General features: G+C 47.5%; 4 protein-coding genes across 6 annotated transcripts; 3 read left to right on the plus strand and 1 right to left on the minus strand.

The window, feature by feature from the left end:
- The first annotated feature begins 414 nt into the window (after positions 1–414).
- On the plus strand, positions 415–7745 carry ap1g2 (adaptor related protein complex 1 subunit gamma 2). 3 transcript variants are annotated; one of them, XM_068340609.1, is made up of 22 exons: positions 415–542; positions 1361–1563; positions 1819–1943; positions 2355–2496; positions 2578–2674; positions 2787–2863; positions 3011–3106; positions 3186–3266; positions 3338–3436; positions 3515–3570; positions 4816–4929; positions 5006–5146; positions 5266–5320; positions 5555–5677; positions 5771–5863; positions 5942–6069; positions 6147–6251; positions 6335–6473; positions 6541–6700; positions 6781–6941; positions 7037–7135; positions 7212–7745. In XM_068340609.1, the coding sequence occupies exons 2-22, from the start codon at positions 1363–1365 to the stop codon at positions 7305–7307; spliced, it is 2388 nt and encodes a 795-aa protein (XP_068196710.1). In that variant the 5' UTR covers positions 415–542; positions 1361–1362; the 3' UTR covers positions 7308–7745. The 3 variants fall into 3 exon arrangements, with proteins under 3 accessions (XP_068196710.1, XP_068196711.1, XP_068196712.1); XM_068340610.1 differs by having other exon boundaries at positions 5774–5863; XM_068340611.1 differs by lacking the exons at positions 415–542; positions 1361–1563; positions 1819–1943 and having other exon boundaries at positions 1955–2496.
- Positions 7746–7900: 155 nt separating this feature from the next.
- nedd8l (NEDD8 ubiquitin like modifier, like) lies at positions 7901–9144 on the minus strand. Its single transcript, XM_068340612.1, has 4 exons — positions 9003–9144; positions 8486–8533; positions 8319–8401; positions 7901–8211 (listed from the first exon to the last, which is right to left on the minus strand). Exons 1-4 carry the CDS (start codon positions 9018–9020, stop codon positions 8085–8087), a joined length of 276 nt encoding a protein of 91 aa, XP_068196713.1. The 5' UTR covers positions 9021–9144; the 3' UTR covers positions 7901–8084.
- Positions 9145–9789: 645 nt separating this feature from the next.
- On the plus strand, positions 9790–13497 carry zp3f.2 (zona pellucida glycoprotein 3f, tandem duplicate 2). The gene is made up of 9 exons (XM_068340673.1): positions 9790–9856; positions 9943–10127; positions 10210–10313; positions 11369–11460; positions 11530–11710; positions 11780–11885; positions 11954–12042; positions 13226–13317; positions 13384–13497. The coding sequence occupies exons 1-9, from the start codon at positions 9790–9792 to the stop codon at positions 13455–13457; spliced, it is 990 nt and encodes a 329-aa protein (XP_068196774.1). The 3' UTR covers positions 13458–13497.
- An 880-nt stretch (positions 13498–14377) lies between these two features.
- On the plus strand, positions 14378–16702 carry LOC137612244 (zona pellucida sperm-binding protein 3-like). The gene is made up of 9 exons (XM_068340674.1): positions 14378–14554; positions 15001–15104; positions 15175–15263; positions 15343–15523; positions 15599–15704; positions 15782–15867; positions 16311–16402; positions 16477–16540; positions 16606–16702. Exons 1-8 carry the CDS (start codon positions 14390–14392, stop codon positions 16530–16532), a joined length of 879 nt encoding a protein of 292 aa, XP_068196775.1. The 5' UTR covers positions 14378–14389; the 3' UTR covers positions 16533–16540; positions 16606–16702.
- The last annotated feature ends 1045 nt before the right edge of the window (positions 16703–17747 follow it).

Consider the following 17747-nt stretch of genomic DNA (forward strand, 5'->3'; position numbering starts at 1 on the left):
AGAATTTTATGTTCAGGATGTCTTGGTCACATTTGGAACTGTCTTAATTATTTACAACAAATCAGATATTGCATCCACAAACATTGAAAAACATGGTAGACAAGAAGGAAAATGTTTTGTGTTGCTGGAGAGGTGGACAGGTTAATGGTTTGACCAGTTTTATCAAAAATGATAAAATTTTACCAATTACACTTATCTAAAATGTGTGTCTCACGAAGAATTACACTACATTGACAGAAAATAACATACTTAAACTTGAAAAAAAAATTGTCAAAGTTTTAACATCGATGTTTACAGCAGATTTTTTAGAGAAATAACCACGAATTCTTATTTAAAAAATAAGAACACCAGAATTTGGTGTCATCTAAAAGCATTCGCCTGTCTTTTATTTTGAAAGCAACAACAGGAAGTGTTTGGACTGATTCCGGTTCTCTTGACTAGCGAACACTCGGGGAGTTTTCAGCCAGCTGCCGCGTACCGGAGGGGGTTCGCCCGGGACCAGCGGACTTCGACAGGCCGGTGACCGTCGGTACATCGCGGAGGTGAGCCGTCATTTTAGCGCGTTAAGTGTTTCCGCTAACAGACCGCGATGCTAACTCAGCTAGCTCGTTAGCTCGGCTGTCCGGTGGAGCAGGTTTGACAGCATCTGCACGGTTAGCTCGTCAGGTTGCTAGCCGCTGGCTCGTGCCATGCTAACTTGGTGGACAATTCATAATTTCACCGCGTGAAGAAGAAACCTCACGCGCTTGATTGATAAAAACTTTATTGACAGCATCTCCAGGGGCAAATATCAAATAGTGTCACCGGGAGGAAGCTTTCAAACTTGACATGATTGACAAAAACTTTATTGACAACATCTTCCGGAGCAAATACAAAATGTTATCACCGTTTCGAAGATGCTCTAATTATAAATTATTAAATAAAATTATAAAGTATTATTTAAACAATTGTTTTAAATAAGAACATTTTATTATTTAAAATAAGTTACAGCAACACCTGAAGGTTTTATATACACAGGAAGTGAGGTCATCTTGTCCAGTTTATAAATTTGCAGTGGATTATTGTGTTTTAACATGTTGTTTACACAATTATAATTGTATAATTATATAATTATTATAATTGTAAATTATTAAATTAAATATACATAAAATTACAAACTTATTTAAAAAAAAATTTTAAATAATATTTTATTATTTAAAATGAGTTACAAAAACACCTGGAGGTTTTATATAAACAAGAAGTGAGGTGATTTTGTGCTATTAAGAAGTTTGTAGTGGATTATTGTATTTTAACCTCTTGTTTTCTCACACACACACACACACACACACACACACACACACACACACACACACACACACAGCCATGTCTCCATCAGTGCCCCTGCAGGAGATGATCCGGGCAATCCGATCGGCCCGGACCCAGTGCGAGGAGCGGGGGGTCATCCAGCGGGAGTGCGCCGCCATCCGGGCTCAGTTCCGACAGTCCGACAACGGGGGCCGATCGCACAACCTGGCCAAGCTGCTCTACGTGCACATGCTGGGCTACCCCGCCCACTTCGGTCAGGTGGGGGGATTTTAGTAAAGCTCGTCATGGGTTCGTCTGGGGTAATGGGGGAGGGAGCGGAATCACACGTTTGATGCATAACGCTAGTGGTGCTGCCCCCCCCCATTACAATCCAGCATGAATACAATAAAGTAGGCCACTGATTCCCTCTCAGCTCCAGGGCCGAGGGTGAACAGTGTGTGTGTGTTGGGGGGAGGGGGGGGATCAGCGGCTCCGGTATGTGAAGTAGCTTTAAAGGAGGTTTGCTCTTTGCAGATGGAATGTGTTCGGATGATAGCCAGCCCCCGCTACTGCGAGAAGCGTGTTGGCTACCTGGGGGCCATGATGCTGCTGGATGAGAAGCAGGACGCCAGTCTGCTCATCACCAACTCCATCAAGAAGTAGGAACCCCATTACAGCTGGATCTTCAGTAAAACGTTACTGTAGCCCACCTTTAGCGTGTTTATGCTAATGCTAATTACTAGTCTGATACTCCAGTTAAGTCCAGACGGTTCCTCGAGTCACTGATTATTCAGCCTGAATTAGACCGAATCACTGCTGCAGACGGGATGAGAAAAGAGAGCGGAAAACCAATAAAGTAGTCCCTCCAGATACAAGTCAAGGATACGACATCAGTGGGACCGCATCTCGTTCTTGTTGGTGGAGTAAAGACGTAGCTCGTGTGTTCTCTTTTCATTCTTTATCATTGTTTGCGTAACTTCTATAAATGAATTATTGACAGGTAAAGTCTGCGTGTCTGTTGGTTGATGACATTGTGATGGCTGATGTCTGCCTCTCACCTCCTGTCCCAGCGACCTGTTCCACACTAACCAGTACGTCCAGTCTCTGGCCCTCTGCACGTTGGCCTGCATGGGTTCAGCTGAGATGTGTCGAGATCTGGCTCCAGAGATCGACCGGCTGCTCCGCGCCTCCAACTCCTACATCAAGAAGAAGGTGGGCGTCGCTCCCCCCCCCCGCTTCACAGATGATGATGTCACCTGACTGACCCCGCCCCTCCTCTGCCCCCTCCTCCAGGCCGCTCTGTGCGCCGTCCACATCGTGAGGAAGGTCCAGGATCTGGGGGAGATGTTCGCCCCCACGGCTCGCTCCCTCCTGGCCGAGAAGAACCACGGTGAGCCGCCTTCCGGTCGCTAACGGTTACACCGATGCGTCACGGCGATGACGCCTCGTGTGTGTGTGTGTGTGTGTGTCTGTGTGTGTCTGTGTGTGTGTGTGTGCTGCAGGTGTGTTACACGGCGCTGTGGTGCTGATCACCGAACTCTGCCAGCGCAACCCGGAGACGCTGGAGCGCTTCAGGAAGGTAGGAGCCATCAAGGACACGCCCCTCGTGTGTGTCCACTTCCTGTTGTGACCCGTGTGTGTGTGTGTGTGTGTGTGTGTGTGTGTGTGTGTGTGTGTGTGTGTGTGTCTGTGTGTGTGTGTGTGTGTGTGTGTGTGTGCGTCTCAGACGGTGCCGGATCTGGTCCAGATCATGAAGAGCCTGGTGATTTCTGGGTATTCTCCAGAGCACGACGTGGCCGGGGTCAGCGACCCCTTCCTTCAGGTGGGCGTGGCCTACACTGCAGGTCAAAGGTCGGATTCTCATCCGGTCGGTTGTTCTCACCTTCCTCTTCCTCCTCCAGGTTCGCATATTGCGGTTGCTGCGGATCCTCGGGCGCAACAGCGAGTCGGCGAGCGACGCCATGAACGACCTCCTGGCTCAGGTGCGCCGGGTCACATGACCCGCCCGTCGTTTGTGCCATCCAATCTGACACCGCCGTTTGCTTCCGTCCAGGTGGCGACCAACACGGACAGCACCAAGACGGTCGGGAACGCCGTTCTGTACGAGACGGTCCTCACCGTGCTGGACATCAAGTCGGAGAGCGGCCTGAGGGTGAGGGACGCAAGCCCCACCCACTCTTGTGTGACCTCATCGACGCACAGGAAGTGATAAACGTTTGGTCTGCTGCAGGTTCTGGCCGTCAACATCCTGGGGAGGTTCCTCCTGAACAACGACAGGAACATCCGGTGGGTTCTCCTCTGACTCCGCCTCCCAGATACCGGCCAATCACCCTGGAGGTGATTGGCCACGTCAGAAGGCAATTGGCTGATAACAGCCTGCTGGGAAGCGGAGTCCCCGCCTCCCAGCAGGCTGTTATCAACTTTTAGACTCCGGAGCGACTTCAGAAGGTCACCATCTGTTGACCTCGGGGGCGGGGCCTCAGCCTCTGGCCTCTGATTGGTCGGCATGTTTTTGTGTTGTTGTCCTTAGAGGCCGTGTGGTCAGACAGGCTCGTCTGGTTTTTCCTCCGACTCCTGAATGCCTGTTGTTTGACAGTCGTCACGGTAACGCAAAGCCAAACCTGATTGGACAAACAGTCGTCACACGATGGCAACAAAACCACACATCGCAGAAGGAAAACTTCTGAACGTCTGTGACGGACTAAGATGATGATGTCATCAGGTGTTATGATGTCAGGCTACAGGAAGTCCTCAACATACGATCACAACTGGTTCATAGAGGTTGTTCATAAGTTGAATTGTTCATAAGTCGTTATTTATTAAATTTCCATTTATGAACTCCATTGGAGGTCATTTAAATGTCATCACTACTCTAAGTACTAAAGTAATCCCATTACTACTCTACTAAAGTAATGTCATTACTACTCTAAGTACTAAAGTAATCCCATTACTACTCTACTAAAGTAATGTCATTACTACTCTAAGTACTAAAGTAATCCCATTACTACTCTACAAAAGTAATGTCATTACTACTCTAAATACTAAAGTAATCCCATTACTACTCTACTAAAGTAATGTCATTACTACTCTAAATACTACAGTAATCTCATAACTACTCTAAATACTACAGTAATGTCATTACTACTCTAAATACTACAGTAATCTCATTACTACTCTAAATACTACAGTAATGTCATTACTACTCTAAATACTACAGTAATGTCATTACTACTCTAAATACTACAGTAATCTCATAACTACTCTAAATACTACAGTAATGTCATTACTACTCTAAATACTACAGTAATCTCATTACTACTCTAAATACTACAGTAATGTCATTACTACTCTAAATACTACAGTAATCTCATTACTACTCTAAATACTACAGTAATCTCATTACTACTCTAAATACTACAGTAATCTCATTACTACTCTAACGTGGTGAAGCACGTTTGTTCATATCTCTGAATGTTCGTAGGTTGAGGACTACCTGACTTTTCTGATTGGTTCTCCCCCCCCCCCCCACAGCTACATCGCCATGACGTCCCTCCAGAGGATCGTGGGTTCGGACCACAATGCAGTGCAGCGCCACCGGGGGACCATCCTGGACTGCCTGAAGGACCCGGACGCCTCCGTCAAGCGGTGAGGTGACCTTTGACCCCTCCCCCTGTGACATGTCCATCCCGTACGTGCGTTGATCCCCTCTGCCCCCCCCCAGCCGGGCGCTGGACCTGTCCCTGGCGCTGGTGTCCCCCTCCAACATCCGCTCCATGATGAAGGAGCTGCTCCTCTTCCTCTCCTGCTGCCCCCCCGAGCTCAAGGCCCAGGCAGCCAGCGGCATCTTCAACGCCGCCGAGAGGTGAGCCCCCCCCCCCCCACACACACACACTGTTCATTCACATGCATGTACTGACACACACTCCGGTTCTGAGCTGTGATTGGTCGATGCAGCCGTGTGTGTATCTCTGTCTCTGTCAGGTATGCGCCGTCCCAGCGTTGGCACATTGACACCATCCTGCATGTCCTCACCACGGTAACGACAGCCGCCGCCCCTTTGTGGAGACGCTGTGTGTATGTGTGTGTGTGTGTGTGTGTGTGTGTGTGTGTGTGTGTGTGTGTGGAGGGGGTGGAGCCTCATCATTCATCCTCACGCTCCATTCTGCACTTCTGATTAACGACGTAAGCCGAGGTTTACCTGTATGTGAAAAGCTAATGCTAAAGCTAATCTCGTGTGTGTGTGTGTGTGTGTGTTTCTGTCCTCCGACAGGCAGGGGGCGACGTTCGTGACGAGACGGTGCCCAACCTGATCCAGCTCATCACCAGCGCCTCGGAGCTGCACTGCTACACGGTGCACAAGCTGTACCGCGCCCTGCTGGACGACATCTCTCAGGTTGGAGGGGTCGTGGGGGGGGTCACGGCGGGGTCAGGGGTCAAACCCGACTCAGGTTGAAACGCGTCCGTGAGCGTCTTGTGTCTCCTTTAGCAGCAGCCGCTGGTGCAGGTGGCCTGCTGGTGCATCGGCGAGTACGGCGACCTGCTGCTGAGGGGCGAGTGTCAGGAGGCGGAGCCTGTGCAGGTAGGCGGGGAGACCGCGCCGTCATTTTAGTTTCCAGACCATAACACTGTGACGTTAGCGCGTCTCTGCGTCCGTCAGGTCGCCGAGGACGACGTCCTGGACGCTCTGGAGGCGGTCCTACAGTCACACATGTCGTCCCCGGCAACCAGGGGGTTCGCCCTCACCGCCACCATGAAGCTGAGCACACGCATCACTGACAACGTGGAGTAAGAGATCCAACCCCCCCATGATAAATGCTACGTTCTCAAGCTAACATGCTAACAGTTTGTCTCCTCCCCCCCAGCCGCATCCGCAGCGTCGTCAGCATCTACGGCAGCTGCATCGACCTGGAGCTCCAGCAGAGGGCGGTGGAGTACAACGCGCTGTTTAAGAAGTACGACCACATGAGGTACGCCCCCCCCCCGACCCCCACGGCTCGAGGAAGACGAAGACTTCCTGTCTCAACTTCCTGTCGCCCGTTCCCTCCTGCAGGGCGGCGGTGTTGGAGCGGATGCCCGTCATCGAGAAGAACTCCCCGGGTCACGCCGACGGAGAGTCGACGGGGGGGGTCCAGCCCCCCCGTGTCCAGCAGGGGGAGCTGCTGCCGGCCCCCCAGCCCCCCGCTAGTAAGGTACGATCAGCCGTTAGCGGTTAGCATCACGTGTGACCTCATCACCCCGGCTGCATTTCGCCTTCAGGCGTCTGACCTGCTGGACCTGCTGGGGGGGTCGGAGGAGATCCTGCAGCCCAGCCCGATGGCGGTGGGGGGGGGCCTGACACACGCCCCGCCCACCAACGCCGTTGGGGGGGACCTCCTGGATCTGTTGGGCGGGTTCGATCCCGCCCCCGCCGCACCAGGTGGGCTCCTCGCGTGTCCACACCCGTTAGCTCAGCTTAGCTTAGCTCGAACAGAATGGTGATGTTAGCTCCACCCACAGCTCCTGCGGTTGCCGCGGTGACGGTGTTCAAGAAGGATGGCGTCAGCCTGACGCTCAGCTGTGGGAAACAGTCGGACACCAGCCTGTCGGTCACGCTGACTGCCTGCAACGCGTCCGACGCCGACATCAGCGGCTTCACGCTGCAGGCCGCCGTGCCCAAGGTCAGTCGCCACGGCGATCAGCAGGGCGAGGCCATTAAAATCTGTGGGGGCGTGGCCTTTAAACTCACATGCTGTTCCGTCTGACCCCCTCCCAGAGTGTCCAGTTGCTCATGAAGGCCCCCAGCGGCGACTCGCTTCCGGCGCACGGCGCGGGTCAGGTGACCCAGACGGTCGTCCTTGACAACCCGAACAAGGTGGGTGTGGCCACACGTGGAGCTTCAGCCAATGAGGTTCCAGCGCTAACTGCCCCCACCTCCCTCCACCCCCCAGGTGAACCTGAAGATGAGGGTCCGTATCTCCTACAGCAGCCGCGGATCGGCCTATCAGGACACCGTCCAGATCGACGCCTTCCCTGGCAGCCAATGACGTGCGTGTCTGAGTCAGCTGGCAGAACACGCACACACTCACACACACACACTCACACACACACACACACACACTGGAGGCTACATGTACTGTTAGCGTGACGAGCTCGGAACACGCTGTTTCAGACGCTTCCAGTTTTGCGTGTCCAGACTTTAAGCTTCAGATCTCACTGGTTTCACTCCGTATTTATTGGTTTGCTGCTTCACTCCGACCTGAAACCGGCCCCTCATTGGTCAGCAGAGGAGAAAACGCTCCAATCAGACGCGGTTAGAGGGTTTTACAGAAACTCATTTTTATTTTCTGAAGACTTAATCCTGATACCAGACAAACAAACAGGTGTGTTGCCGTCGATCATACGTGTGTATTTTTAACATATCGACTATAAAAAGCACAATTTGAACTCTGGGACTGGAACACGACACAGACTCGTCTGAACACCAGGATTCTGATCCATTCCAGCGTTTTTAAAGTTTCTGTTTGTCATTTTCTAATAAAAATGAGTTTTCAGAAGCCCAGCAGTGACTCCTCTTTGTGTGTGTGTGTGTGTGTGTGTGTGTGTGTGTGTGTGTGTGTGTTAAACAACATCAATCACATCAACTTCAACGTTTATTCACAAGCAGCGTTCTCATTGTGTGTTTAACAAAAAACCAAAACATCCAGGTAGGAAGCAGAAGGTCCGTATTTCCTGTTTTTGTCGTGAATGACGTTTCTCCACGGGGGGAAAAAAAGGAAAAGCGGTTGGCACTCAGCTGGCCCTCCCATCGTCGTCACGGCGACTCACAACGAGGAGCGGCGACGGCGTCTGCGGGGCCGGTGGCTCCAGGAGCCGCCCCTGAGGGCCAAGACCAGATGGAGGACGGAGCCGCCCTGGATCTTGTAGTCCGCAGCCGTCTTCTCGTCGTTCCTGGAGGAGAGAGGAAGAGAGGGATGAGCGATGAGGTGGTCACGTCTCCATGGAGATGTGTTTGCGTTTCCATGGAGACGTGGTCGCGTCCCGATGGAGGGACTCACATCTGTTTGCCGCTGTAGATCAGCCTCTGCTGCTGCGGGGGGATCCCTTCCTTCTCCTCCACCCGCTCTTTGATTCGCTCCACCTCCAGAAACACAACACACACACTTAACACACACACTTAACACACACACACATCAGTGAAACTCATGAAACACGATTTTATCACCTTGTCTGTGGGCTCGATGTCGATTTCGATCTCTTTTCCAGTGAGCGTCTGAAAAAATATCAAAGACACATGATCAAACAAAATGAAAATGTAATAAATTTAATAAATTTATTAACAAGTTGTTTTTTTTTAAAAATTGAGTCAAAATATTTAATTCTAATCCGACTTAAAAACAGTTAAACAGCAGATTCTGGAAGCTAAATCCGGATCAACATGTAAACAAACGGATCCGACACGTTTCTGATGATCGATTATTACACTGATGGATTTACTTTAACTGTCTCATACTGACGCGGCTAACCGGTTAGCATGCTAACAAACAGCTACCGGACGACAGGTGGAAGCTAAACAGGTTCGAGTCCCCCTGAAGGCTGATCCGGACCCCGGCAGACCCTCAGCAGCGACCCGCTGACGGAGAGCCCCCTCCGGGCCCCGGAGCTCATTAGCGAGCCGGTAACGATGTCAGCGGACAAACCGATGAACGGAACCGGAGACGGAGCCTCCGAACCGGCCTCACCTTGACTTTAATCAGCATGATGGGGAAAACTAGGGATTATAATCCAAAATTATATCACAAAGTTAATCCACAGAGCGATAAAAACACGCAGGAAACGCAAACACCTCTCAACTGACAAGCTAGCTTGAAGTTACTTCCTGTGTGCAACCGAACATGTTCCGGGTGTGATTCATACACGCAGAAGAATAGTTCCGCTTTCACATGAAAAGCTGAAGAAAAACGTCAATATTACGGTTTAAAATGATCACAGCAAGATTAAACAAATGAGCTAGTAAAATACAAATTTACTAGCAACTAAATTTTATTAGAAATAAAAGTTTATTAGCACAATTGGCTTTTAATTTGAACTACTAAACTAATACTATATTGTTTTACTGATGTGAATCCTTACACAAAAAATACCACACAAAAACAGCGAATTAAAATATAATATTTACCTCTAAAATATTAAAGTAGATATATTAACGGTGGTGAAGTACAATTAATTAAAGTCAACATTTATTTACATAACACATTTATAGCGAGTCATGACGTCATGGACGAACGATTTCATGATCCGGGCGGGATGTTTAGGTATTAATGGATCTTAATAGTGTGGAGAAAATGGAAAACGGGAGAGAAAAAAAAAGAATTTGGAGTCACATCAGTCAACGTGTCCTGATTTGACGCTGCGCCGTTGAATCCCACGCGCTCCAGGTGCGGACACGCCCCCACGCACCTGTAGGTCACTCCGCTGATCTGTCAGGAAGCCCTCTCATTGTCAGCTCCAGTCCGGTCCGGGTCAGTCATGCTGACCCATCTCCACCTGAGTGTGATCCTATTGGCTATCTGCGCACCTGCTGGCGCGAACCCAGGTATTCTTTGGACACGTGCGTGTGTTCGGGGTGCGGGTCGACCTGTGAGCCCACGTGATGTCAGGAACGTGACAATTTGTTTGCAGATATCACGGTCAAGTGTCTGGAGGATTCGGTTCGGATCTGGTGGAGGATCGGCTCAAGGCTGGTGCCTCAAGCGGCCCGTCTGTTCCTGGGGAGCTGCATGCCCACCAAGCTGAAGGTTCTGCCCGGTGGAGGCGGGGAGGTGTTCTTCAACCAGCCCTTCACCAAGTGCAAATTTAAAAGACTGGTAATAAAACAGCTCTGGGTGTCCAACTTGCCCCCCCCCCCCCCCCGGTCTCTCGGGTGTCTTCTAACATGATGTTCTACAGATTAAAGGGAAACACATCGTCTATCAGAACGAGGTGACCTTCAGGCCTAGACCCCGCTCCAAACCCGCCGCCTACAAACATCCCATCAAATGTGTCTACAAAAGGTAGAGACCCTCCCTCCAGAAAGTAGTGCATCCCTGGGATGCGCTTCAAGAAAAATGTGTGCATCCCAAAATGACGTTTATGCATCGCAAAAGTAAAAACAGAATATACGGTAGAAGTGTAATCAGGGATTGAGTTTAGCCAAGAGCACAATATAAAAACTAAACCAACTGTTTAAGGATTTTAATAATAACATCGTAACTGTTTAAGTAAAAAGAAAAAAAAAGTAAAATTATACATTTATCACAATGTTAAAGACATTTAAAAAAGTTCTAGAAATAAAGATGTAATCCGGTTTTTTTTTTAAAAACTTTTCACTCTAGTTGTCTTTGCCTATAATTCATATGTTCTCCTGTGGACACTGAAGCAAGCTGACAGAACCTTCGACACACACATTCTAGTAACATCTGTAGTAATATCTATAGTAATATCTGTAGTAATATCTATAGTAATATCTATAGTAATATCTGTAGTAATATCTATAGTAATATCTATAGTAATATCTATAGTAATATCTATAGTAATATCTGTAGTAATATCTGTAGTAATATCTATAGTAATATCTGTAGTAATATCTGTAGTAATATCTGTAGTAATATCTGTAGTAATATCTGTAGTAATATCTATAGTAATATCTATAGTAATATCTATAGTAATATCTATAGTAATATCTTTTTCTTCATTAACTGTTTTTTATGAAGGAGGACCCTCTTTGTTATTTGCTTTTTCTTCAACTTTTGCATCTTTTTCGGAGGCATGGAGATGATCTTTATTTGTATACCGTGTAATCCCATCAGCAGACATTTCAAAGCGCTTTAACAGGACTCTTGTTCCTGCTCAGGAGGGTCTGACTAACTCCTCTCCCCCTCCAGCGTGTAAGACGCACAGACATCATGTTGCGGTTTGGTTGATTTTAATCAGACTGAATCACACAGGTGAGTCTCGTGACCAGAAATCAGAACATAACGGCGATTTCTGGGTTCGAAAGTTAAGTGGAGAAGAAACTCCAGCTCCTTCAGAGTCCGTCAGTCCTTCATGACTTCCTGTTGCGTTTCAGGCCTGAAGGTTGGGTCCCACCGTTCCTGAACCCCGGCTCGGGTGTCTCTGAAGGTCGCGGCGAGCTCGTCTTCCACATGGCGCTCCTGGACGGTGAGCGGTCGCAACGTCCGACTGAACCCGGATGCCTCAGGGCTCACCTTCACTTCCTGTCACCTGCAGAGCGATTAGCAGCGACGGCGAAGACCAACGTCATCCCGCCGGGTTCCTTCATGTCCATCTGGGCCGCAGTGGAGCAGAAGTCCCATCAGCCCTTGCTGCTGCTGATGGACGAATGCGTGGCGGCCGCTACGCCGGCGCTGCGGCCCGACAGCCGGGTTTACCCAATCATCAGCAACAAGGGGTGGGTTGATGCGCCGGTTGACCCGGGAATGTTCCGGAACACGGCTCTGACCCTGAACTGTGGTTCTAGATGTCTTCTAGACAGCAGGAGAGGAAACTCAGGATTCCTCCCCCGTCGCCACTCGTCTTCTCTCATCCTCCACCTGCAGTCCTTCAAGTTTCCCCTTGGAGATGAGGTAAGAGGCTAAATGCTACGTGCTAATGAGTGTTCTTCAGCGTGGTGCTTCACCTGTGCTCTCCTCAGGTGTACATCCACTGTAAGCTGGTGGCGTGGGACCCCGGCGCTCTGCATGAAGGGAGGAAGGTCTGCCATTACCTGAAGGAAGCCGGGAGGTGAGTCTTCATGTCCTGCTCCAGGAGATGGTTCTGATTGGATAAAGACAGACGAGGCTAAGCTAACGGCGTCACAGTGATATCTCCAAACCTGATGGAAATAAACGGATGTTCCTGACATATTTCTGTAAAACATGTGTCAAACTCAAGGCCCGGGGGCCAAATGTGGCCCTCCACATCAGAGCATAAAAGGTCAGTGTCTAAAAATAAATAGGTCAAAAATGTGAGCAAATTTGAGCAAAACTACATTTCCCACAAAGCAGTAGTTCAGCCCATCTTAACTCTGACTAAACGTAGTGAACAAAGTTAATGTCCTAACTTGTGTCTGACGTTATTTTTCTTTATTGATTGATAGTTTGATCCTTGATTGATGGAGTTCTGTGGGTTTAATAACCTGACAAATGAAAAGGATTTATGTTAGAACAGAGAAAAAAACAAACATGTTTTTTCTGTCTAACTGTAATGTTTGGAACTAGAATCAGTCAGAAATTCAGTTATTTAACATTAAGGAGTAGTTACATTTAGTTACATTACACTGAGTTACATTTAGTTACATTTATTAGTTACATTAAGGAGTAGTTACATTTAGTTACATTACACTGAGTTACATTTAGTTACATTTATTAGTTACATTAAGGAGTAGTTACATTTAGTTACATTACACTGAGTTACATTTAGTTACATTTATTAGTTACATTAAGGAGTAGTTACATTTAGTTACATTACACTGAGTTACATTTAGTTACATTTATTAGTTACATTAAGGAGTAGTTACATTTAGTTACATTACACTGAGTTACATTTAGTTACATTTATTAGTTACATTAAGGAGTAGTTACATTTAGTTACATTACACTGAGTTACATTTAGTTACATTTATTAGTTACATTAAGGAGTAGTTACATTTAGTTACATTACACTGAGTTACATTTAGTTACATTTATTAGTTACATTAAGGAGTAGTTACATTTAGTTACATTACACTGAGTTACATTTAGTTACATTTATTAGTTACATTAAGGAGTAGTTACATGTAGTTACATTACACTGAGTTACATTTAGTTACATTTATTAGTTACATTAGTTACATCTGGCCCTTTGAGGACAGCCATTGTGCTGATGTGGCCCTCAGTGAAAATGATGTAAAACATCAACCTGCTGATGTAAAGACCTCCTCCCACAGGTGGGAACTGTTGGACGACCCGTCCCGGAGCTCCGTCTGCAGCTGCTGCGATGGGACCTGCTCGTCCCGCCCCAGAGGAACACCAGGACAGGGTATCTCCTGACACTTTGATCTTCCTCTGCTTCTCCTCATGAACTCATGGAGTCTTTTCTTCTCAGAACCCCGAAGCTTCAGTCACAGATCGGTGCTGGGACCGCTGGCCGTCGTGGATCCGCCGCTGCAACTCGACTGAGCCCTCCCCACTCCTGGAACCTGAAGCTCCATCAAGCCCCGGATGAACATAGTCTTCGCTGATGATCTCACACACATCGTCATTGCTCTTGTTCTGTAGTTCAGGAATTAAATGAAACTAAACACAACCCTATAAATGCTATGAACTGTTTTGTGGTATCATCTTGTTTTATCGTCTTGGTAGCTCCATCCATCCACCTTCTCGTTGCTCTCTTTCCTGGTAGCTCCATCCTCATCACCCTTTCACCAACATCCTCACCATCTCTCCTCTGGACGTGTCCAAACCAGAGTCTGCTCTCTCCCTAACTTTGTCTCCAGAACATCTCACCTTCGCTCTTCCTCTGATTAACTCAGTTCTGATCCAATCCAATCAGTTCACTCCTATAGAGAACCGCAACATCTTCATGTCCTACACCTCCAGCTCCACTTCCTGTCTTCTCTTCGGCACCACTGTCTCCAATCTGTCCATTATGGCTGTCCTCAACACTGTCTTATAAACTTTACTATAGTGTATATATTTTATCAGGGAAATGTTCCCTTTCTAAAGAGAACACAAGATCTTGATCAGAACCAATGTTCATTGGGTCAAACTCTGGCCCATGTTCCATCCACCCACCAATCATAATGAGAGGGTGTCCCTCCGTGGTTGTTCTTTACTACTATGGTGACTGTGGGTGGCGGCTATTGCGCCTGTGAGAGCTGACGCCCACCCCAGGTGAAGGAGGTTTCCCTGATTGACGCCTCCTGTCAGGATTAAAGCCACCTCCGTGTTCTGGGCGGTTTCCAGTCACGATGGTGTTCTCTCAGCGCGTCGCTCTGTTCCTCGTGGCTGCTGCCGTGTTGGTGTTCGCAGGTATTCAGCACAAATCTGTCATCTTTACTGGATCCTTCAGGGCAGAGACTTGAATTCTGGGTGTTTTGTCCGTCTCAGACATGAACCTGGACTGTGGACCTGATTCTGTGACGCTGGTGTGGACGGAGACCAGAGCCCAGGCCAACACCTCGCTCTTCCGTCTGGGCAGCTGCTTCCCCACAAGTCTGTCGGCCAGAGAAGCTGTTTTCACCGTGGACTTCAGCGACTGCAGCTTCAGCAGGATGGTGAGCATCGCTTCATCTAGACCAACAGATTCAATTACCTGACCGCTTCAGGTCCTCTGCAGGTCCACACCTGTTCTCGTGCTCAGGGGGTCTCAGGGCCACCTTAGGATCCAGTTGTCAATAAGTTTATTGATTGCATTGGAGTTGGTTGGATCGTTGGAGCTGGTTTGGGTCATGCAGCACTTGCAGAACTTGAAAGAACTTGCGCTGGAGGGTTCTGTTGCGTTTCTGTATGTTGAAGTGCTTTTGAATGTCTTCTGATGTGATCAAGTGATTTATAAATGAAACGTCATTGATTGGTTGATTTGTGAGTGCTACAATGCATTATTCTTATTCGGTGTCCCTCAAGGCCCTATGCTGGGACCATCTATGTTCTCCCACCTTGCACGTTTATACAGAACGCACCAATCAACACCATTTGTCTTGACCAGTTGTCCGTCTCTTAGGTCACTGGGGACAAGTTAACGTACGCCAACGATCTGATCTACGTTTCCCCTCCGGATTCCCCCATCCCCTCCTTCACTCGTCCAGTTGCCTGCGTCTACGACAGGTGGGTGTTCGACACACCTGAACGTTAAATGTTGAGTAGAGGTGACTATCCTGATCTGCTTTGTTTGCAGGCCCAAAGACTGGTTCCCTGTCATCTACGAGCCGGTGTTTGACACGTACGGGCAGGGCGATCTGGTGTTCCACATCGGACTCATGAATGGTGGGGGGGTGAACCACTCTGGTAAGATCAGGTTTCATACCGGGACCTCATGTGGACTTCTCTCTTCTGACTGCTACAGGAAACTTCTCTGGTCCTGCTGAGTCGGCGAGCTTCCCTCTGGGCTCCATGATCCCCATCATGGCCAGCGTGGCGCAGAAGTCCCATCAGCCTTTGCTGCTGCTCCTAGAGGAATGTGTAGCGGCTTCCACGCCAGAGCTTCAGCCTGAAAGCAGTGTATATCCCATAATCACCAACAAAGGGTACAATGGCTACGGTAGCAACTAGCATGCTAATGCTAAGTCCTCTGATGGTGAAACTGTTCTTTAACCCTACAGATGTCTTATGGACAGTAAAGTATCACGAACAAAATTTGAGCCAAGACTAAAGTTCTCAGAGATTCATCTCTTGCTTCAGGCCTTCAGGTTTGCTGAAGGAGAAGAGGCAAGTTCTTGTTGAACTTTTATTTTTTAATTTTGTAAATTTATTTAACCCTTTGACCTCCTCCGTCGTCTCTTCAGGTGTTCCTCCACTGCAGACTGGTGGCGTGGGATCCCGATAGTCTTGACCACACCAGGAAGGCCTGCCACTACGACCAGCAGCAGGGGTAACGATCCGCTCAACACTTTTCATCACTGTTGTTGGAATGTGAAGAATGTCCCAGAATGCTGTGGGGCAGTTAAGTTGTAAAACCCTCTTTAGCCATTTGGGAAAGGTTTGACTTGTGATTTATTTAAGGTGGTAGAGAAAGGACTTGGACTACCAGGTACACGTAAAAACGTAACCTCAAGTGCTCTTGAGGTTAAATTACCTTACAGTTACCTTACACCTTACCTTACCTTACTGTATATTGATCAGGGCATATCAACATCAGATCTATTCAATGGACACAAAATGAAGACTAAACCAACCGGGTTTGACCCACAACGCGTTTGTTTTAAAAGTGTGTTTTTGAGATGCATCGAGGTTAATTTTTCTATGTCTGAATCCGAAGACATATTTAATTATTTCTCCATCTATAAGTGATGATCTTGTTTTGTGCTCGTGAAGCTGGGAGCTGCTGGACGACCCTGCTAACAGTCATCTGTGTGACTGCTGTGAGTCCAGCTGTAGGTCCAGGAGGACGAGGAGCACATCAGCAGGTATCTGAGACGCCGCTCTGGAAATTAAATCAAAATGAAACGGGTTTTAAGCTGAAATAAAACGTTTCAAACAGGGAAACATGAACAGAAAGCCATCCTTGGACCGCTGACCATCACTATGAACTCCTGAAGCATTCGGTAAGAATGTTGAACTTTACATTTGAATCTATTTAGTCCATCTTAACTGTCTTTTCTCCCAACAGGAACGAGTCCATCCTGACAGTCTTCTGTTCATTCTATGGTTTTATTCCTGGTTTTTTGCGAGTTCCTAAAAGCTTGTCCCCTGCCTGTTTCTGTGACATTGTAATGTGGAAATTAAATATGAAATATCCAAATTCTGTGATGTGTCCTAGAATTGTTCATGACTCTTCACAACACCTAGAATCTTTGTCCTGCATTCATTTGTCAGACTTTTCACTACTTTTAAAATCTTTTTCAAACATTTGTCTCCTAATAAATAATTGTTCCATCAGTCCAAACATAAAGCGTATTTTCCTTGAAACTCATCTTGTCTCTTGTATCCAAACTTGAATGACTAACGAATCCCAGTTTTGGAACCTGATTTTTAAACCAGTTTTATCTGCACACATGACTGGTTGGGTCTTTTCCTGGAGTAACGACTTCCTCCTCGTAAACCAAACCCATAAAGACGGGATGATGAAGGCAGGAGGTGTGTGTGTGTGTGTGTGTCCACACCAGCGTCACTCAGCCCCGAGGACCTATCTTCTGAGCTGGTCCTAAGCCCCTAGAAAATGGGCTTGGTTCTGGAACCAGGACATCCTCTTCACTAGAAACTGTGGCCATCTGTGGAAACAACGGGCCTGGAGTTGCGATTAACACAATGATTAAGTGACATGAACCCTTCAAAGTCGGAACTATTAAATAATGGCCAGAAAAAAGTAATTTTTGGAAAATAACATCTTAATGGAGTCTTTGTCAAAAAATACACAATTTTTGTATATATGAGCTTTAGTTAGTGTAATTAATGCTAAATAGAGTTTTCTCGCATTCAAAATGCAGGAAAACGATTTCAGGAAAAAAATCAAACTTGTGATGTCAAAGTCTCAAAATCCTGAAATCTGTGTTTTTGTTGTGTGTGTTCTTGATTATTAAGCATTCAGAGTATAATCAAAAATATTACGAATATTTAATACATTAATATTTTCAAAACTATTTTTGAACCTCCTGAATGACGTCACTGCGCTAAAATCTCACGTTAACACTGAAAACGTGGAGAGGAGGGCCCAAACATTCACTCATTCATGAATGAAGGGGGCGGATACGGCTGTCGCGTATTCTGCCGTGACGTCATTGCCACTCCGCCTATCAGAACAGAGCGTCCAGT

The sequence above is a fragment of the Antennarius striatus genome, chromosome 18 (assembly GCF_040054535.1).
Source record: "Antennarius striatus isolate MH-2024 chromosome 18, ASM4005453v1, whole genome shotgun sequence".
NCBI classification, from domain to species: Eukaryota; Metazoa; Chordata; class Actinopteri; order Lophiiformes; family Antennariidae; genus Antennarius; species Antennarius striatus.